At 41.6% G+C, this 23261-nt stretch overlaps 1 protein-coding gene across 4 annotated transcripts in view; it reads right to left on the bottom strand.

Annotated features, from left to right (window-relative positions):
• AP1G1 (adaptor related protein complex 1 subunit gamma 1) overlaps positions 1-23261 on the bottom strand; it is a 50047-nt gene that overhangs the window by 20254 nt on the left and 6532 nt on the right. For 3 of the 4 annotated variants that reach the window (XM_074912841.1, XM_074912843.1, XM_074912842.1), the window contains exons 2-10: positions 14801-15004; positions 10637-10761; positions 7992-8133; positions 6701-6797; positions 5865-5941; positions 1924-2019; positions 1358-1438; positions 1018-1116; positions 554-609 (exon numbers count right to left, since the gene is read on the bottom strand). In XM_074912841.1, coding sequence (XP_074768942.1) covers positions 554-609; positions 1018-1116; positions 1358-1438; positions 1924-2019; positions 5865-5941; positions 6701-6797; positions 7992-8133; positions 10637-10761; positions 14801-15001 — 974 coding nt within the window. In that variant the 5' untranslated portion in view covers positions 15002-15004. Of the gene's footprint in view, positions 1-553; positions 610-1017; positions 1117-1357; positions 1439-1923; positions 2020-4654; positions 4664-5864; positions 5942-6700; positions 6798-7991; positions 8134-10636; positions 10762-14800; positions 15005-23261 lie in introns of all 4 variants that reach the window. The other variant, XM_074912845.1, reaches the window with a different exon arrangement.

Genomic DNA, 23261 nt, shown 5'->3' with positions numbered 1-23261 from the left:
ATTAAAGATTAGCCCTCCACAGATCATAGTCGAACCAGCACGAGTTGCAATTCCCAAGGCTAGAGTCTTCTACCTCAGCCATGTTTTGCAAACAGAATACTTAGAGATGGGACTTAATTCTAGCAGCTGCAGTAATCCTGTGTCCAGATCTGTAGTGATCAAAGCACAACAAAACTTCCTTGTTGCCAACAACACACAGTCTGTGTTGTTGCCAAATGTCAAATCTGATTTGAGTATCACCACAGACCAGCTGGGGTAAGATAGGAGATTCATAGGTTATTGGAAAAAACTCTTGACTAGATTAAGAAATCACATGTTAAGAATTAGATCATACACCTAGACTCATCAACTAAGAAGGGCAGGGCCACAGAGAAGATTTTCACAGAGAAAAGAACGCACCAAGAATGAAGCAAGCTAGACAGTCATACTGACCCCAACAACAGTACTTCCCAGTTTGGTCTCCTGAAAAGCTCTACTTCAGTATAATTTTTGTGTAATTGCTTCTCACACATTTTAAACTGGGTGTTGCCAAAACACACTTCATACAACTTACCTAATATTTTTGTCGTTGTTTAATAAGAAACGGCCTAGGATGTTAATGGCTAACACCTGCAGAAAGAGTTAGGGAAGGTCAGTGATCAACAAAAAGCTGCTAGTCATCTTCACTGTTTCCAGATGATTTTAGAGGCAACATGTCAAAGCTACCATTGCAGTTCTTGGCCAAAAGCATAACAAAGAACTCTAGAAGCTGCCTAAACAGAGGAGAAGCTCAGATAAGCACAGCACAGGCTCTCTTCTGCACTCCAGGGAACACAGTCTACAGGAAGTTTTGCTTTTTGATTTTTGTTATTAAAAAAACCCCCAGCAAACCAAACACCACTTTCTGAAGAAGCTACAGAAGCTAGAGCGAACTGCAGAGGTATGTTTGAGCAAAACAACCTTGCTTCATGTCCTCTACACAAATTACTCTAATACAAGCCTAGAAACAAACAAAAGGCCATAGCAAAGGCAACTTACTCTCAGTCCACTCTCAGATTTTATGTCCATAATAGTCAGCACAGTTTCATAGAGAATGGCATTTCCCACGTTTTTACTTGTTTCTGTATTAGTGGCAACCTGGAGAAAAGAAACAAAATAAGCAACTCCAGCTCATCCAAAACAGGTCCCCTTTGTGCTGAACAGGCAGTGAAACCAACCAATCCTGAGAAAACAAGCACCACACCTATTAACATGTGTCTGGCAGCAAAATTCAACCCAGCACAGCAAGCAGCTGTACCCTCACCAGCACTGCTGAACTCAAATGATTAAGAAACCAAAAGAGAAAGTTTAAGCTGCTCATCAACCTTGCAGACCTTACCTGTGCAAGTATATCATTCATTGCTTCACTAGAATCATCATCATTTCGCCCTAATATTCTTAGTAGCCGCAGGATTCGTACCTATTTGACAAAACAGAGCAAAGCTCAGCAGATAGCAGTGTTTTACATGGGGGCCATGAAACACCCAGTACACGTCCTGAGGAGTGGCAAAGAAGCAAAAGAAGCTGCTCATTTCCATTCCTAAGCAAAATGCTTATCCTTAATAAGACCCTAACCAACAAGAACAGGCTTATGCCCTGCTCATTTTCTTCCCATTAGCCACAACTGTTAAGAGTTTCCCCACTACCCACCAGGCACAGCCTTGCAAGACCAACATGTTGCTGCTTCTCCCTTCTGTCACAACTTCCTACAGGATAAAGCACTATGACTGCTCTTTAAGACAAGTGTCCTTCTCTAAGGTAGGTGAAGAGCATTTGCACAATCAGCTCTAACAGACACAAAATCTTAAAATCAACAGAGCTGCCCTGACGTAACCACTTCATCACACCTAAGTCTCAAAACAGTACCAGAATTAGGTATCAATCACTGTTCGCATCAGTTCTTACCTGCAAAAAGGGGTCACTGATCCCAGACACATCATGCTCTGGTGAATATCCAGACATGATAAGGTTCTTCAGAATACGAACTAATTGGGGAACAAGCTGTGAAGAAAAGAGTTGTCTTATTAGGGTGCTGTTCCTCCCCCAACCCCAGTTTTGAAGTACAGGTCCAAGAACAAATCTGGTATTTGAAAGCAAGTCAGTCTATGGATTCTTCTGCAGGGCTCAACCTGCACACCTAGGCCTGATGCTGTATGAATACCTACAGCTTAGCTAGGACACAACTAGAAACAGTTAAGCTGGAACCTGAGAACCATATTGTATCTTTGAAGTACTAAATATACCAGAGCTTGGTGGTTGAGACCTGAGAGGAAACACCAACTTAAATTCCTCTCTTCATGGAAAGGGAACATGCTGGGACTATTGAAATGGTGTAATTCCAGGACTTCGCCTGGGGGCATCACAGTAGCTCCTGACTCACTTTTAGCACACATCTTCACGGAAGCACCAGCATAGCCAAGATTTCTGATCTTTTCAAGAACTGTACTGCTATAATTAGAGTAAATTATTAAGAACTCCTTCAAGTTTGACACTCTGTCCAACTCAGCTTCTAGAAAGGTTTTGTGATCTGCTTACTCTGCAAGAGTTTCCAAACAGGGCAGAGAATGGATTTCCCCTCAACCTTCCCCCAGGGATCTATTGTTAGACTACTACTACCCTGCAAGCAGCTCCAGGGTCTGTTCTCCTCCTCTTAACCTCAGACTTCCTCACAAGAGCAGCAACACTAAACTGACCAAATTCTTTGTTTCACTGCTGTTAGAAGGGTTCTGCATAATGGCAGGAATACTGATGGAAGCACTGCCACTATGCCAGATATGGGAGCACAAAATCATATCAACTTACACTGTTCATATTTGAAAGTTTCTTTCCAACTGTATGGGTTAAAAAACTTTCAGAAACAGTTCAGATTTCTCAGATGTTGATGGCACTGGTCTCCCAGTAGACACCTACTCACAGGAATAAGTTATCTTTCAAGACTTGTACAGAACTTTGAAGAAACGCTACCTATCTGCAAAAGTCTGGTTCAACTCCCTCCATCTTAAGGCTCTAGCGATGGGCTCCATCAGGGCAACTCTGAAGAACCATAATAGAATTTTTCTGTACTGTCTCACACATGCCAAGCAAGTAAATGGTTTAAGGTAAAACGTGGCAAATAAGCCAATCAGTAAAGCGAACAATCTTTAACAAAATTCATAGCAGCTATGAGTAACAAAACAGTCTCGGGGATGAAATGGAAGCTTGCTCCCAACACATCCTATGAAAAACCTTAAGGTTGAAAGAGAAACTGGACTCTTTTTCAGTGAGCTAAAAGAGAAAAAAAACACTCCTGGTGGATGACAGAGATGTGGCCCTCTACAAGCTTTATTCCTTCCATAGCAAGTTTCTTCTATCCCTCTCAGTGCTGGTATTATTAAAATAATTCAGACACTGGCTGGAGATGCGACAAACTACAGAGGTGTTATGGTGGCTACACTAAGTGGATTCTTCATTCCTGAAGTATGGCTAGCACCAGGAGAGCAGGATTTCTTACCTCAACTCCATGCATGACAATTAGTTTATCAAAACCTTCTCTACAAAACCCTTCCCAATGAATCCACCTTTAACAAATTTTCCTGTCCTTGAGACAGGCTGACCCTGCATTCATGTATGCCTACTAGGAGCCAGGGATTGCATTCACATTAAACTTTTACCAGATCAGAGATTGCTTATTGCAAGGTTGCCACTTCTGATAATATCAAACCAAGATGGTGCTTCAGATTCAGGACAGATAGTAGCAGAAGCTGCCAAAAGCACAGTGTGACTTATAGAGCACAACAGCTGCCTGTGGGCAAACTAAAAGTTCCCTGGACTGAAGTCCTATACGTTTGTAACACAGTGCAAGAAGAAAACCAGCCCAACACCTTTATTTTTATTCCTACCTTGGCCCTTCAGGAATTACATACTCCTCTGAAAACATGCATTTCATAAAACACACAAACAAAAGGAACCATGCATTTCCTACAATCTGTCTTGAAGAGGAAACCAAAGGGTGCTGCAACATCTTCCCTCAAGACAGAGTAACAGATAAGATAATGGAGCATTCCTGGAATCCTGATTAGCATTTTCTTTACCTTCTAACATGCAAGAGTTATCACAACTGAGGACAGAACAAACGAAGGAAAACATTACAGCCATGGAGATCGGTTGAGAGCCACCCCCCACTTCTGTAGCCAAATTTATGAAAAATATCACCAACGCAGCTGTACTCAGTAGCTATGTGCAGCACAGTAAGACCACTTACAGGTGGCTAAGGAACTGTCCCTCCTGCTCCCTTTTGGGCATCGCCCAAGGTTGCCCCATGATTCAGACAAAACACAAAGCCCCGTCTGCGATAAGAAGAAAGGCTGGGGCTACAGTCTGCACAAAAAAATTTCCCTGAAGTACTCCTCAAATGAGAGAGAGCTCGAGGAAAGCAGGCTCATGTTTGAAAAAGGCCACAACTGAGATTCAGGGCTGCCATGGGTATAAAGGTTTAGTGACAAGACCAGACCAGCACACAAAAAGCATTAGACAAGTACAGTTGATCTAAGCGTGTGGCATCAATCACAAATGTGGCATTAAGAGGCACTGCCTCACAAGAGACAAACATCTACAGATTCAATACAAGCATGCACCATCTAGAAGAGTTAACTCTTACCTTTTCATTCTAACACACAGCAGGATTCCAAACAGACAAAAGGGACAAAACAGATGAAGCAGGCATTAGGGACAGATCAATGTTATACCATCCACAGCATAAACAACTATGAGATAGCTAGAAAAGAATGTACCTAGTACCTAAGTTCTGAGGACTCCACTCTTCTCTCTTTTCCCAGGACAATCATCCTAATTGAGCAATTAGTAGCAGGGATAGCTACCTTCAAGATGACCCTAGTCCCACTTTCATTCCTGCTTTGACATATACAATCAGGGAAAGGGAAGATGCATGCCAAAACACTAAGACGCACCAAAGGATGTCCTGTCTCACCGCCATATGGAAGGCTACCAACAGAAGGGCATCTGAGAACTGCACTGGCTGGCATCGTGACTTCTTGGTCAAAGACAAGAAACTGAATGAAACTGGTAGAACAGAACTGGCTGTTTGCTCCGCTGAAAAGTGTTACAGGTGCTTAGTTATCTGCATGCCCAGTTCACTGCTCTTCCTTGGCCTGTCTGTATCATTAGGGGTTTCATACTGCACACCAAATTATGGCAATAAGCGTAAGTTTGTGGTGGGGAGGGGAGGAGAAGGAAACGTTCTTAACCAGAGGAGGAAGAGTGACCTTGACTCCCAAACCCTTAAACTAAAATAGAAAATGATGTAATACAGCATTTATCAGAGATGAAGTATCTACAGAACTAGAACTTTCACGGGTATTTTTGACCTGAGTGTATAAAATTGTGTGGCTGTGGTGAAGGCATTCAGGTGTTGGTCTAAGCCTCAGTTTCACCTTTGCCTCTAACACATTTGCAATTCCAATGTCGCTATACAATTAGCTATGAAGAGTGGAAAAAATCCTAAGGGAACATCAAAGAGGACACTTTAACTTCAGGATGAGTTTCATACTGGACAGTCTTAAGACTGTTTTGTAACTTACCCACTTATTGAAGGGGATTAGGGCTAGATACATGCAAAATTCCCAAATTTATTGATTTTTATTTTTTTTTTTAATTTGATAACAAGCAGACAGTTCCATTTAATTCTTCACCCAAACAGTTGTAAGGATTTTACTGAAGGACGGGCACACAGCTTTCACTAGGGAAACTAAGAGGACACATCTGTAAAAAAACCCCACCACACCCAAAACCCCTCAACCCACCACAAACCCATGAATATTAACTCTGCAATATTATCAGTTCACACTTACCTTTCTGAAGTGTGCAAGCATGTCTGGGCTTCTCTCACACATCTCTGTGAGGAGGACAACTGATGTGTGAAGAACACCTAAAGGTGAGGAGGAGTGGAAGAAAAAAAGAATCTACATTTAACATATTTTTATTGGCTCCAGACGTGAGAAAGATCCTAAGGAAACAACAGTAAATGATGAAAAAAAGTATTCCTTCTTGAATCCAGCATATCTACCCCAAAATGTATTTGTGCTTGCAGCTGTGCCCATGGGAAAACAGACAGAAATGTGCTTGTGTCTTAAAGCTGCAACTAAAGGCCAAAGGAGGAGAGAAACTGGACTCTGTCAGCTGAAACCTGCATACTAAATATATAGTCAGCTATGAGATCATTGAAGTGAGAATCTGTTTTAGGATGTAGTTCTGATGAAAAACAGCACTGAAGAAACTCTTTCCTGACAACAATGTAGGTATCTCAGTCCTGGGAATGCCTGATAAAATGATTTCAGAGAATCCTATAGTGCTATGCTACCAGAAGACAAAATAAAACCCTAAAAATTGCACTTAAGCAGTGTATTGGATAAAAGTCACAAACTTTCCCATTCCACCCACTCTGAATTGTATCAAAAAAGTAAAAGAGTTCCTTTTGTCACCTATGCCATGTACAACTCCTGCTGACTAGCAGAGTCATACACATTCCTTTCTTCTGAATGACATTTGCTTTCACTGCATAGAAATGGGAAGAAACAAATTGTACAAATACACCTCAAAAGTTCTTTCCAAACAAAAGGCTTAGGTAGCAAGTGCACCATCCTGTAAGGAATGTCATAGCCTTGCTAAGTACAGTCTCGGGTATTACCGTGGTTCTTCTCATTCAGCAAGTTTTTGGTGGCTGGGAGGAACATCTCCATGAGTTCAGGCACCTTTCTAATGACGTGAACAGCACACAATGCTGCCTGCACAGGAAAACAGCTCCATTAGTACATGCTGTAATGACAGCCACACACGTTGTGAGAACACCCAGCACAGTGGGACCTAGCACAAACTTCATGATACACAAAGGCCTGGAAAGTCTATAGTACATTTTTTCCATCTCTCCACTGCAAGTGATACTAAACAGCATCACAGAGAAGAGTTCAATAAAACTACCACAGGGGGGGAAGCATTGAGCTACAAAGTAATACTCCCACTAGCACTGGTTCATTTTGACATTATTCACTTCAGAAGCGATATTAACTGCAAAGCAGCTCAGCCTTTAATAGGGCTACTTCAGTCCCTCTTCCTGTTGCTAGGGAGGGGATAATGCACCGGGAGCAAACAAATAAATTTATGTCAAATTATGGCTCGTTTTCTTTCCCTTGAATATCATCTCCTTCCCCACAAAATAACTTCCTCCTGCAGGTGACAGGTCCTACGAGAAACAAAAGTATACTGAAAAAAAACCCTGCCTATGTCTAGGGTGCAGAAGCAACAGGAGACACTTCTTTGAGAGCCAAGTGCACTGGAGAGCCTCTTCCCAGAATACAGCAGTACCTCTTAGCACTTCTTTTTCTCCAATCTCTCTCTATAGATCCAGCACTAGAGAAAGAAGTAACAATGCATCTCTTCCTAAATCTTACCTCTTCCCACCCTTTCCAAGAGTTAACAATGAAATCAATTTAAAAGAACAAGGGTGATTACACTTTGCAGATGCTACAGCACACTTGCTATAGAATGAGATCATTTAGAAAGGTTAAGGCCTTGAAACGGACAATTATATCTCACACACTACTGTCAATTATCAACAGAAGGGATCAAATGGGTTCAAATCTTCAGGTATTTGAAGTTATCTGAGGAGATACAGAAATAAACGGATGACTAGAGTTTGGGGTTAATGTCTGTGAACAGGCCAGCGTTAACATTACCATCAGCAACCTTAAGGTAGAGAGTATGAAAACAGAGTCAACTGCCTCGCCTGCTGGAGGCTTGACTTTTAGAGGCTTACACACACTCCTGATACAGACAGGCAGGCAGTTTTGACCAGTCTTGCACACTGGGATAACATTCAGCCAGTGTGATCCAAGCCATCTAGTATTCAAGAATTAGCAGGTATTGGACCAATCTTAAGTTTTAATCCATTACAAAAGTATTCAAAAAGTTCCCTGAAGTACCTTCTTCCTAAGATAGGAGTTAGAAGTTTTGAGGAGCTTTTCCACCTCTCCTGCAAGGTCTCTACACATTTCTGAGGAGCCCATGCAGCCGAGAGTGCAGAGTGCCAGCCCCTGCACATATTGCGTGCTGTGATTAAGGTCACTGTAAAGGAGAACAAAAAAAAAGCCGATCAGCATGAACACAGACAACCTGAACATACAAGAAAAAAGGCATCTATATCCACAGTCATCTAACCAGCTGCACACATGGCCCAGAACTCTCCAGATTCTCAGCTGTTCTGAAGCAGCTCTGAGTGTATGTACCACAGGGTTTGCTACTACTTCTACTTAGAATCCTCAATTATAAAGGTAAAATACTTGGTTAAAACTATCAGGTATCTAAGGATTGAGCTGAGGAGAAGACCACACAGAATCCCATTAGAACTTCTAAGTAAAGACAAAACGTTGTATTTTGGAACTTGCATGCAGAAAAGAACTCAACTGAAGTGACTCTGTGGGTCCCAGTTTAAACATATTCTTGGACAGGCTTTAGCTTCTGCATTTACAAACCAAACAGTATACAAAAATGTATGTTAAAATATCCTCTGATTGAAAACCACAAACACCACCACTTGCACACTTTGAAAATAATCCATAGAGGCATTTTGTTTAGCAATCCCAACTATTCATGTGCCTAAGGAAGTTGCAAAAAGCCGTCAATAAGAAGTTAAACCACCTGACAGCAGCTGCTATTCATGAGGCCAGCCATCAACGCCACACTAAGAACAAGACAACACAGCTTCCACATGGCGACCACAGCGGTCTCTAAAAGCTGTATCTACACTACTTTTCTGTCAGCCTATACAGTACTCATGTCGCCACAGTATCCAGGACTCGGTGTTGAACAAAGTAAAAAAATAACAGTTCCTGGCTTGGGAGGCAAGGGGAGCTGGGTATTGTGTGACGGGAGAGCTGGGGAAACGAGTGGTGTGTAACCAAACGCGCACAATGTGCAGAAGAGCAGGAGACAGTATTCTGGTTGTAACATCAAGCAGCTATGGCAACATGCAGATGAAGGAACAGATAGCACATGCTACTAAATGGGTTGGTTTTTTGCTTCCTTCCTTTAACAAATTTTTGGCAGCTATACAAAGCGGCATGTATAGCAAGTATGTGCTTCACAAGGGCGCTTGCTTTTCTATATCAAAAATCTCAGTCTTGCTATAAAATAATGAAAGACAATGCCATAAATAAAATACCTTAATGTCTAGATAAAAATCAAGACAGTGGTAGATACAAAAACCAAAGGGGAAAGCAGTAAACAACCCACTGAGGTGGTGGGAAGCTGTCTACCAGTTCTGCTTAGCTTTAGTCTGACCCGTTTCCAATTCAAACTCACTATACCCTTACCACAAAAATTAATTTTAGCATAAACAATCAAAAGAGGTTTTAACCTAGCAGCCTGGTTCTAACGGAAGAGCCTCACAGGTATGACATTTCAATGAAAAATCTTTAGTCAAATGTCTCATCTCTCCTGGACACTAGATCCCAAGTTAGCAGACCCTCAGGCCCGCAGTTTTGTCCAGCTTCTTTCCAAGCACTTTGAGGCCACAGTCTAACAGACAATCAGTACTTTATCTGCTAACATCTGGGAAGTTTATGTTCTGAAAGTAAATAATAATAAAAAACAGACACACCACACAGAACCAAGCAGGCCTCTGGGTAAATAAATTAGAATGCAGTTGTTCCACTCCTGCTCCCATCCATCTTGAAAAGGAGCATTATTGGAAATACACCAATCATCATCTACTAAACTATAATGTAAGACAGTCCCAGTTTAACAGCATTTTTCTGAGAGAAAAAAGGATTATTTCCTATCCCCTCTTGTCCAATTTTGCAACATGTCAAGCAGACAGCACATCCCAAGTTGCTGCCTTGCTTCCAAGGAGAACCATTCATCAGGACCATCAGGCCAACCTTAAAAATAAAGCTGGATACACAGCCTTGATCCTTGAAGTCAGGCGACCCTTCAGAGCTTGTCAACAGAAGTCAAGTAAACAAACACAGGACAACATGGCTGCAGCAATATATATGACTTTGTGACATATGATGGCCAGTCCAGCCCACAAAGTTTTAACAGTGTTATAAAAATATCCTGATTATATCGTATTTGAAAGGTGCATGGACCTTTACTGATGCTGCATTACTGCTTGCCTGGCTCTTTCCTACTGCAAGCTGGAAGAGAACTAATTTACAGAAAGGGAAGAGAGCTCTTTACAACAATTAGAGGCCTTCTGCACTGGCTGAGCAGTTTACTGTGGTCATTTCATCTTCCCAATTTTATTTATCTTAACATGACCTCCAGAAACACTTACTACCATTCTGTAACAGTAGTTACACGAAGAGTTGTTTGCCACATACACCTGCTCAGGACCAACCTAATTTTATATTCTCTTCCATCTAAGGAAGCTAAACAGGATCATCCCATACAGTACAGTACCAGAACAGTCTTTTTTGGTCAACAGCATACAACAAATTGAAAATACCAGTTTTCTAATGCAAGAGAAAAAAAAATTGAAGTACTCAAAATATCACTGTCAGGAGTGTACTTTCAGATCCTGAAACCTCAAAACATGTGTTGATGGAGAGAGAGGTGGAACCCTTACTTCTTGATGCAATTGGTCATAAGAAGATGGACATCCTGTCTCTCATCCAGCAGCAACATGGCACCTAAATACCCAATGCGCTTGTCTGTGAATTTCTGAGAGGCAATGAGCTTGAGGCACTCCAACTGGAAAAAAAAAAGGAAAAAAAAGAAGAAAAAAAAAAGACAGAATTAGCTTAAACTACTTCTTAGCTAGAGGAGAAACAGTTTGAATTTTGATGTTTACTCATCTAGATCTCTCAGAATGTATTTTTTTTTAAAGTATATTTTATTCCCATTTTGGTGATGTGGAAAACAAAGAAAGGTTAAATGACCTGCCCAAAGCTCCCAGCCAGCCAGCAGGAAAGTTATTAGCACCTCCTGCATCTTGAAGTAGCCAGGCACGGTCAGCCTCCCATGACCTCAGATACACCAGATACGTGGGTTTATGTCACAAAAGTAAAATATAACATTTATAGAGACAAGAGATCCATCATTAGAAACAAAATAGTAAAGATCTGGAAATCTAGATCATGTGTCATGTTTGATATGCACTGGAAACTTCTGAAGCAGGCTTAAAAGGGTCTATCTACCTACCACAGCAGATGTGTGCTCTGTAAGTTAATTGTCAAAACCAGTTTTCATTTATTATGGTCTGTAACTAACTTGCTACCTAGGTAAGCCTTAGACCCAGAGATAGCTAAGTTTTTGACCTGCTCTGTAACCTCTATTTGAACACCTCAAGTGTGACTATAATCATAAGCATTGTAGCCAGTACAAGCTTCCCTTTCACCATGCAGAAATGCCAACTGTGTTCAATAGCATAAAGGAGATCCCTAAGATAACATGCACAGCTGCCCCTTGCATACAGCTGATTAAGCATTTAACTGCTAACCCAGTTTTGAACTTGATACTTTCTTATTTCAAAAAAATACATCAACTGCAGAGATATTCTGAGATTACTATGCACTAAAATATTTCTCTCTAGCAGATAACTAATCAAGTATAATCAATATCTACTTTCCAGACAGAAAGTAGCAGAAATGGCTTCTCAAAACAGGTAAGAGACCTATCCCTCACAAACACATCCCTTAAGTCTGTTTTACAAATCAGCTGGGGCAGCAAGTAAGCATACACAAGAGGTTTGAGGAGGGGTCAGACAAAGCTTGCAACAGATCCATTTTAAAGAAAGTAAAGGGGTCATGCACAGGCAAAAATACGAGATGTCATGAAAAGTTTTTCATGGTCCCTAGCTACAGGGAAGCTTAAACAGGGCAACAGACACAGGTGAGATGCAAGAAGCACACACACATCAGGAGGGTAAAGTTGTACAGGATACTGACAGGAAAAGGAAGGCTGAAGTGCTACGGCCTAGGCACCGACAAGCTCTCTCAACTGCATGGTGTCAGAACACTCTGCACGGAGCTGCCACATGTGAACACCCAGCTAGTGCAGGGTGACAAACCGGTAAGAAAAATCTTGAAAGAAAGTGAGTTCAGTTTGCTAGGTTTAAAGGGCTGAAAATCTAGAATAAAGAAACACCTCTGAACAGTAAGATCAGTCATCCACAAGGATAACTGAACTTGCACAAATGGGCAAGATCAACTAGGGATAAGATACAGAACACTAGGTATCAACCTCTTATCTTTCCAGTGCTTTCTGTAAGAGAATAATGCACCTCTGAACCAACTTTATTCCCCAGGTTTACGAGATACTTTCTTATACAACCCTCTGTAAAAATGCAATGTAGAATTGATATCTAAGCTACAGTGTAAGAGCCAAGAAAGGCAGAAGGCAAACTAAGAAAAAGCAGAAGGAAACTAATGACTGCAACAGACAGTGTAAGATATATTTCTGGTACTTTTGAATTTGAAAGATATTATTGAAATTTACGCTGTGAAAGGCTGATGAGTTCTTGTTTCACTTGTATACAAATACATGCAAACCAGCTTCATGTACAGTAACGCTGAGAAACATGATCAGCTGAAGCTCTTACTAGGTCTAATTAGCGGAAGAAATCTTGATACCATCATATCCATTTCATTCAAAGGAACAATTAAAATCTGCTACATCAGTACTGTAACAGATACATCAGTAAAGCCAGATATGATACAGGCATAGAGCCAGGCTACAACTTACCCAAGTTTTTACTGACATAGCGACTCTTCCAACTGAAAGTAGAAATTTTTGCAAGTAGAAATAATGACAATAATAATAAAATTATTTGCCCAGGCTGCCTGGCGACTTCTAAACTTGCACAAATGGCCTTTGCACACACTCAAGAAACAGCTCGCCATCCAGTGCCTCTCAGCATGCACTGGCTAAATAGGGTGCTCATGCTGGGTCAAAGCTGAGGATCCCTGGTTTGGAAAGAAGTCGATCAACCATTCACTACTACTCACACGTTCTCTTGCATTATTGGTTACCCCATGCACACTGTCAGCTGAAGTCAGATGTATGCTTACATCTTACAGAGAGACCATCTAACACAGCCTGTGGCCCTCTTCTGTTTTTCACCAAGATTTCCTGCATATTTATCCTATCACACTCAAACTTCCTGCCTACAATGCTGGACTGTCTACCTACAAGACTCCAGTGCTGGAACAACACATGTCTTCAACAGGTCCCCACCTCACACAGACTATGCTCTACCTACACAACATTAGCCCTTTGAAAGATTCCTTCCAGTTACAAGCATTAAGGACATACAAAGGTCTGCAACTTACTCACTTGGATAATACTTGTTAAAATCCCCTCTCAGCCTTGGACCCTATGCCCTCTGAAAGTGCAGCTGATAAACCACATGACAACCAAAGCCATGGAATGAAGTACTCTGCTCCCAAGAGACTCAGCACAGATGCCTCTGAGACATAGCAACTCCAGCAATAACAGATATTGAATAATCGGTTTTATCCTTCTTCCACTGAGAATGAAGATGCAATTTACCATTACTGACCAAAGCAGAAAATGAAATGATCTGATCTTCCATATATGGGATTAAATACTTGAGTAACAAGATAAAATAATCCAAATAAAATTTAAACATGTTCCTAAAATAAGCCAAATGTACAAATTCTAGATGACAGTCATCTGTAACACTTCTCATTCTTCTTGCAGCTCTTAGATACTCAGCCTTAATTTTTGTGCCAGGAAGTTTCTTGCTTGGACCAGGGAGCCTGGCTACATGAAGTGTTAAGAACAGGTTAATACATAAATTCACTTGCTCTTATGCAACAACTCGTTATCCTGAGAGAGGAATCCAGTGATGTAGAAGTAAGATAATGCACTTTATATGCAGTAACACAGCCCAGACTCACTCCCTAACACTAAGACTATTTGGAATCTTATTTCAGTGGTTCGAGTTTACTGTTTTAGTGAGATATGTCAAGACCGGTAAATCCAATCATGAATGGACAGACTCCCAAGACACGAAGCTACTTTAAGGGATCCAATAATTTGACTGACTTTTTATTTAGCTTTATGGAAATATTTATTTTTTTTTTATAACTACTAACAAGACACTTACTGACTTCTAAGCAAAACAGACTATGCCCCAAAGACTAAGCAAAGCTCAATGTGGAAAACATCTTGTAGATCAAGAAAACCCATCTTCCTGTCTCCCTTTTCCACAATCTACCTGCATCAAAAATAAGCCAAGAGATGGAAAACTTGTACCAGCATTCTCCAAGTCACTTCACTAAGATGGAGATAAGGAGCATGGATTTCTTATTGCTGGGAACAGACCAACTCTTATGTGCCTAGAATAGACTGCTTCAGAAGGAAAAGGGTATAGAGCCTCCTTTGAAGCATCGAGCACTTTCCATCAGAGACAGAACTCCTCCAATGTGCTGTTTTGAACCCATGTAGAAATAGCCTTATGTACTGGACTGTGGTGTAAGAACTACTGCTCTGCAGAAACCTGGGTAGCGAGGAGCAGAGTCTGGCAAAAGCAGACTAACCCTAAGTTTCATAACAAAATAGGTAAGTCTCCAAACAGCAGATCTCACTAACAAAGTCAAGACTAACTAATGTAGGTTGAGAACATACGTGAAGACAGACCTCCAAAGGTCCCAAAGAGCAGACAGCGGAAGCGCAGCTAGGAATGCTCCCAATAGGTCAGTGTGCCCGGAACGCAGAGCAGACTGGCATATGCACATAGCACAGCAAGCACCCAACTCCAACCTACCTGTCCAAAATGTGCAGGGTATCCCAGCATGTGCATATACAGCAGCTTTGCCACGTTTCTGCATCGGTACGTGTTATCTTCCTCTCGGAAGGATGACCGGATAGCAGCACATTCCTTTTGGATCATCTCACGCTCTTCTGCCTGGGTTCTTGCTGTCCGGATGGTCCGGATCAACTCCCGCAGTCTGATGGGGGCTGGCATCCTCTGGGAGAAAAAGAGATCTGTAAACCTTGTACTGGACCTAAAGGCTTCATAATGATCTCATACTCGTGCTTTTTTTTTTTTTTTCCTTTCTTACCCTACAGTTACGTAAGTAGAATTAAAAAAAAAATGCAGACTCCTTCAGTAGGACAGTTAAAAGCAAACTTGAACACCAGAGGAATTCATTGTGCCTCACATTTGCTTTTCCAGAATATTAGAAACAGAAACTGCTATGCTTTGAGTTAGCTGTCAGGTGAACATAACGTGACTCCCCACCTGAAACAGGCAGAAATGGCACTCTGCAGGTATGCTCTCATGTTCACATCATCTGCCTCTCCCAAGAAAAGCTCCAAAGAGATCTGATCACAAAATCATGGCAACTCAGACAGAAATTCTTTACAAAAAGCAACACTGTTTAATAACTTGCGCAAGATTTTATACTAGTGTTTCAGATAACCATGCTTCAAAAATCCTGCAAATTCATGTCATACATGCTTCCTTCTTAGAGGTGTGGAAGTCAGCAGAAAAAGCACATGGAAGTGCAATCCTAGCAGGGTGGATATTTCAGAGAATCTTCTTTTAAAAATAAATCAAGTTGACCTCATCCTTTTATTACACCCCAAACAGAACAATCCTTTCTCAAACAAGCCTGTCACATTACTGTCTGGTGGCACTGGTATGAAGAGAGTGTGAAAGAGAGGTGTATCCTACATGAACTCCAAGTAGTTTCACTTCACCAGACAGAATACTGATGGAGCCATCTGACCTAGGGAGCAATTTAGTCTTCTGAATATCCCTCAAGAGGAAAAAGGCTCTCAAACAAAACCCAGACTTTAGAATGATGTTTAACAGTTGAATTTTTTCATTCATGCTCACCAAAACTGACTTTTGATTTTCTAGGAGATCAGACTATGCAAGCATCTCCACAGTCATCTTTCATCCACGCTAGACTGCGAATATAACTGAGCCATTCTGGTAACAGATAATGTCACATCAACTTGTGAAAAGCTGCCATGGCAGTCTGTTACAGATTTCGTCTGGGTCTCTGTCCTCCCAGAATGGTGTGTCATCATTTTAAGCACTGTCATATCAGGAAAAGATGTGCATCCTGATGCTGCACTAACTGGCTTGCATGACACCACAGAACTGACAGGCTGGGCAGTGTACAGAGTGAGCAGGGCACTAGTCCGCTCCAGAAAAGCAGAGCTGCACTTACAGTGAGCAAAGCTGGCCTCACAGTAAGAGAGCTGAATGCAGCTCTGTAGGTCTGGATTACAGATCTGGTCTTCTACAGGATTCACACATAACACCAAGTCCCTTCAGCCAAACCATGCAGACCGCTCATATTCCAGTTTCCCATCTTCATACCTACAACGCTTGAATTTACAGAGACACAGAGCATTCAATTTTGAAAACGGAAGAGTAGAGACGTTCCTCCTGCATTAAGAAATTCTGCCCCAAAATGCTGACATGTGTAGGATCAAGATTATTGGACACATTAATCCTTCATCTTGCCTCGCCCCTCCGTGTGAATTTATAACACTTTCCCACATTACTGTGATATGAATAAATTAATGCTTCCTGTGTATCCAGATGCCACACTAACAAGGATCACAGAAATGGTTAACGGGAAGTAAGAAATCCGTCTCCAGAACAGTATCTGAATGTGCACTAAATAAGGCTTTTGAATGTGGCATTCATGTTCTTTTAATGTAGCCTGTGATGTTCCTACACTGAAAAGATCTTCCCCACAACAGCATCATATCTACAGGCACACAGGGAAGGCTTTAGTTACACGGAGTCTTTAAACCTGTAACACAGACCAGCGCAAACAACAGCAGCAGAACCGTGATCTTTCAGCAGCAAGTTAAGACGGCAGGATCACAACAGAGGGTGAAAACCCTGCAGAGCACTACGAGCAGTACATCGAGATGCACTGTCTGTACAGTCTCTGGAGATTTCAGATGTTGAAGGGCAAGTCTCAAAGGATCACACACAAATCATTTTTGGAAATTGAAAGACTATTTTCACCAGTACAACAAAATACACATCCTCAAAATAAAAGGACAACTCCCCAGCACTCATACACGAAGTCAGCCAGAAGCATCAAGGTTTCAAAGCTTTTCAAATAAAAGGTCATTTAATTCTATTTCCTGCCGCATTCCCCCTATCTACACAGAATAAAATACTTTCCTACCCTAAGAGAACAAAACACTTTTCTAAAATCCTGCAAAAAGCCTCTGATAAACAGCTTGCTTGGGAAATTTCAGAATGAGCAACTTAAAACTATTTCATTAAAAAAAAGGGGGAAAACAACTAAAAACATAGATTTAAATGGCATGTAAAATTAAGGTAACAGGTTAAGAGTTAATTATTGCAAGCTAGAATTCCAATATAACATGTACTAGTTGTTTCCTAGCTGTTGTCTGGTTGTATCGCTTTACTCTGTGATAACTTATTCTTATTGAAAAGGGAAAAACAAACGAACTGTGTGCTGTCACTGGAGAACATTAACTTGCTGCTAATTACACCCTACTACATACCCCAAAAACTTGTTTGCATAGGCCTATCCTTAGACCCCTCCTTCAGAGCTGAAACTGGATAAAACCTAAGGCACAAGACTTGTCTGCAGTAAGGTAGGATACAACCTCCCAAATTCTATAAATCCTTATAACAACATCTGCTTAAGTTCATGTTTCTATCCTGAATCTGTCACATTGGAAGTGGTCTCAATCTCCTATAAAAGCTATTCCTCATTCATTCAATTCAATCCCTCATTTCCATAGTAGTCTTCAACTTAACCTAGTAATTTAGATGAAAATACGATCTACCAACCCTTCACTGTCCTAAATGAGCAGCCAAAGGCAGAAAGCAGAGCAGAAATGGCCATACCCTCTCCGATTAAAGCTCCACCCCGTTCAGAACCCGCTGACAGATGCCTAGGGAAGAGTGTAAGAACAGAACAAACACATAGCAATACTTCCTTGGGATTTGTTTGCAGTCTTCAACAATTTGTAGCCCAAGAACTTCCACAGGCAGAAATAAAAAACACTCTGGTTTTATTTGGACCCCAGGTAAACTTCTAAAATCAACAACGTTCTGCAGGACACATTCCAGAGCTTCGTGGCACGACACATGGAGACCCAGCTACTGCTTTTGTTCTGCATTTACAACTGCTTCCGCCCACTGGTACTCCCAATTATTCGACACTCTTCCACTGTTATCTCTCGCTCATCCTCCCCAGTCTGAAAAATGCAGCCTCACACTGAAGCCCTTCCACAGCTGATTACCTTTGTTGCCTTGCCTGCACATTTTACAACTTCCCACGTCCTTTCTGAAGGGGGAGAGAAGCAAAACGCTGCAACGCAGCATCTAAGAGGTAGATGTGCCATTGATTTATTTATAAAACGTCTTGTGTTTTGCTCCCTATAATTTTCCACCCTATTATTTTCCCAGTAATTGGTAACACTCAGTTCAGGGTTCTGAATGCCACAAGGTGCTCAGCTTGTGTTTTTCACATAACAGTATCATAAACCTCAAAATCTCTTTTCTGGGTGGAAAGAGTCTGCTTAAAGTCCCTAATTTTTAAGCCTGGACTCATCTACTGCACACACATATCACATGGTTCTAAATTGATTTTGATAAGACATGCTCTTGTTGGAAAACTGAGAAGTTAAAAAAAAAAATCCTAGAATGGTTTGGGTTGGAAGGGACCTTAAAGTCTATGCAGTGCCACCCCCTGCCCCGGGCAGGGCCACCTTCCACGGGCCCAGGTTGCCCAAAGCCCCGTCCAACCTGGCCTTGAACCCTGCCAGGGAGGGGGCAGCCACAGCTTCTCTGGGCAGCCTGTGCCAGGGCCTCACCCCCCTCACAGGGTATTTCCTCCTTACATCTAATCTTTATCTCCCCTCTGTCAGTTTAACCCCGTTACCCCTCGTCCTATCCCTCCCCCTGATGACGAGTCCCTCCCCCCGTTCCCGCAGCCCCTTTCAGCCCTGGGGGGCCGCTCTAAGGTCTCCCCGGAGCCTTCTCTTCTCCAGCTGAACCCCCCAACTCTCCCAGCCTGTCCTCACAGGGGGGCTCCAGCCCCCCCAGCATCTCCGTGGCCTCCTCTGGCCCCGCTGGAGCAGGTCCGTGTCCTTCTGCTGTTGGTGCCCCAGAGCTGGGCCCAGCCCTGCAGGGGGGTCTCACAGAGCGGAGCAGAGGGGAGAATCCCCCCCAGACCTGCTGCCCACCCTGCTCTGGGTGCAGCCCAGCACACGGGTGGCACTACTGCAGGAATATTCCTCTGCAATCTATAGGCAATCATTTCATAATCACTGCGATCACCCATGTGCAGGCTCATGGTGGAAGAGGTGCTCCAGTCCTGTCGTGCTGACACCGGCATTCCCGGGACAGGGTACCACATGAGGCAACCTGTACCTCTGAAAACCAGCTAGCTGCTTTCCTCCCAGGAGGAGTTCTCTTCAGACGCATCAGTCTGGCTTGTGCAGACACAAAGGCAGCAGCAAGGACATACAGCTCTGGACACCTGAGATGGGAGTGGGAAAGAGGTGAAGTGTTCCCTCCAGCACAAACCACACTTACGCCACGGTTCTGCACCCTTGTTAAGCTGATCTAAAGCTTCACTGTTCCTGAGAAAACAGGTAGTGGCTATCACAAGATGAAACCATGACAGACTTTTTTTATTTTTAAGAAATATTTATTTGGAAACTTTCTGAAACATTTATACATAGTCCACAAACAAACTGAAGTTTGGCAGCAGCTTGCTTTGATATCACAAGCCCTTTTGCTCCCACTCTATATTCGAAGGGTTTATAAACCACTGAACGCTGACACCTTCACAGCCTGTGACCTGCACAATCGCATGGGACCAAAACATTCTGCAGATATGCCCACAGAGAGCTTCAGCATGTTATATTTGGCCCTGGACATCAGAAAGTAAAAGGACAGATTACCTAAATAGTTTTAGTCAGTGGGAAACCAGCACTGAACAACGTCCCCATACGTTCTAAGTGCAGCTTTTTATGAACATTTATTTTGCATTCTTCACCAGTGTTTAGGCATAACTTCCTACCTCACTGAGAAGGCAGGTAAAATGGAGACAAACAGTGAAGATCTAACATAATTTCACCCGAACACCATCCAGTCACTGAACAAAATGAATAGTCTATATTTACAAGTGCCCTTGCATAAACAATCAGCAAGCCACACTGTAAAGATTATTTTTTTTCCTCACATCACAACCACAGGAAAGCAAGCACAAACCAGCATATTGCAAAGCAAAGAATTAAAAATACTCATCATCAGATGATAGCCAAATTATAAGGCTACCTCCTGTTTTCATCTGTGTAACACACTAACAGGCACTTACTACAGACAGTCCAATCTGAACTACTTTTTGAGAACAACTGTATCTCACACACACTTCCTGCCTGGGAAGGATAAAACAATGCAGAACTGCTCTGATAGAGGACAATGTGAAGGGCAAAAGACAACGCTATGATTTATTTTCCAACATTCAGAACTTCTGTCCTTGCGTTGCAACTCCATACTCTTTTAAGACAACATTAAACCATTTAGACTTTTAACAAATATACCTTTGAATGCTTCCCATAAAATACATTTTGCACCCATCTATATAAAATATTCTTATTCTCACAAATCACTTCACATGTTTATGCCTTGGGGCTTAAGCTTCCTTCTTCTGCACACTCTTCTACCATTTCAATGCTTAGTGACTCCCATGCAATGCACCAGGTTGGCTTTTCTTCCCCTCCACAATAAAGTGTTCTCCTATCATCAAGAAATTCTTACATCGGGTATCTGATTTCTGCCTTCATTGACCTTAAGATTGTTTTGCATGCTAATACACTGGAAATCTCATCGCATTTTTAAGTTTCAGACATTTCAAGCAAGTGTAAGCAGTAGCTACTGCAGATGTGAAGAAACTCTGGACGTGAGAACACTTAAATTCAGAAACATTCCAGAACAGATTAACCCCACTTTCTGAAAGCATCCAACCTTTTCCCTGTTCATACCCACAGTAATAATTTGCACAGTTTAACTATAAAGCAAAAGATAGATTTTAATGGAATTTAAACCTGCTGTCTGATCAAGTAAGGGATACTAAATTAAATTCTTACACCACGAGAAAGGAAGTACTCATCACCTATTAATTGAATTTGTCATCTGTGATTTTACAGCCTTTAATTGTATCTATCCCTCAGCCACCTCTCCTCGTAGGCAGTAGAGCCCTACTCCGGTCTCTCCCTGTACGCAGCCGTTGCACAATACCTTCATATCTTTTTTTTTTTCCTTCAAACAAACAATGTATTCAAGCAACAGGAACAGTACAAGTTCACACTGATTTTTTTATTCTTCGTAGTTAGAAAGTTAAAAATGTTTAAACTCACTTTGCCTGGCAGTTTGGCTACTGTTGAGCCAACATTTTTTATAAAGATCCTACAGACAGCTCTAAGACCTCTGGCTTGAGTGACAACTTATTTAGAAACTTTTACTGTGTAATCATCTTTGCAGTAATTTCTTTTCAGCACAGGCATTGCTTTGCATTTATTGACAATTATTTCATTTTACCATATTACATACTTCTTTAGTGTCACAAAATCCTTCCACAGCCTTAGAATGAAACTGTCACCTCACTATTCACTCCCCCAGATCGCTTTATGAACACACTTAATGGCAATTGCAGAGTGCCTCTCAATAACCACTTCCTATTAACAAAAGCAGACAGATTTTCTATCATTGTCTGGCCACTTTTGTTTCTTCCTTAGCTCGTTATTAATTCACTGTAAGATGTTCCTTGAAAAACTGCGCTATAATGCAATAAAAACCTTTGGTTAGAGGCTCTGTCAAAATTTCTGAAAAACCAAAAAATTTTATAATCCAGATGACCTTTATTCATTTACTAAGAACTTGTCAAGAACCATGCAGTTCCTGGGTTCTCTCCTGGAGCCCTTTTAAAAAACTGGTATTATACAAGCTACCACCTACTCTTGTATATGAAGTGTTAAGATAGTGACCTATCATATTTACAAGTTGAACAATTTTGAGTTCCTTCAGAGATATTGGTGAACTTCACTTTCTAGTGGCAAATTATTAGTTATTTTACTCGTCAGTCTGAGAGTATTCCTCACAGATTTCAACATGAGAATACCAGGAAGTTCTTCCATATAAAGCACTGATGTAAAGAATGTGGATTTTTTTTTTTTTTTTGCTATGAATTTATTTTCTTTACACACTGGTTATCAGACTTCTAGCATGTCTCTGCTATGCATCATATAGATATATCCTATACAGGACAACAAAACAGGGTCCTATCTAGGCACATGGTCTTTAGGTGTCACGGAACATTTCATAAACCAAAAAACGCATCTTATCCATGCTGAGGTACTAAAAAAAAATGAATTATGAACACCAATTGTGAAGAAGGACAGGAAAATAGAACAAGAAGTTTGCTTAGGAACATAATAGAAAAAAAAACTTCAAACAAGTATGAAGCAGTTCTTCCTCTTTACTGAATCTCTCAGACACTTTGTCACATTTTAAAGACATGGTCAGACACAACTGCCAGCAAATCAGTTCTCCTAGATCACCTCATTGTCTCAATTGCCACCGATACAGCACAGATGATAGTGACTGCCCTAGGATTCTGCAGGTATAATAGCTTAAATGACTGTATTACTGCAATGTTACCCCCAGTAGCAGTAAGATGAAGCAAAGATGGTTAGTTTTGCTACAACGCTCAGCATGGCTCCCCACTACTCCTACTAGAGGCATCTGCAAAATACATACGCCTAACGAGCAATGTGTTGCCCACAAAAACTTTAATTGCAGCTCTTAGATCACCGACTACATCAGGCAACAAGCATCAAGATGGTATTGACACAAGGTCTACTGAGTAAATAACCACAAAACTGGGAGAAGCCAAGCCATCAGGGACTGCTGGGGCAGGTACCACCACTTCACTAAAAAATACAGCTGTGTGTGCAGCTCAGACATCTGAAATGAAGGTGCTGGGGCTATCTGAGCAGTTTGTTTTTCATGTCCCCCTCTTAGTCTTTCCCAGAGCTCTAAAATTAGCAGCATATGCCCCTTGGTCATCAAGCAAAGATCCACAGTTTGCAGGGGTCAGGAAAGCTAATCATCCTAAATCCAAACCATGCAAGCAAACAAACCAGGTTTTGGGCAAGTATCACAAGACTTGATAAAGTCATTCAGAATCTCAGTTTCACTCTCA

This window comes from Athene noctua, chromosome 9 (genome assembly GCF_965140245.1).
Source record: "Athene noctua chromosome 9, bAthNoc1.hap1.1, whole genome shotgun sequence".
Lineage (NCBI taxonomy): Eukaryota > Metazoa > Chordata > Aves > Strigiformes > Strigidae > Athene > Athene noctua.
Note: the sequence above shows the minus strand (reverse complement) of the source record. Positions and strands in the feature narration are given on the sequence as shown.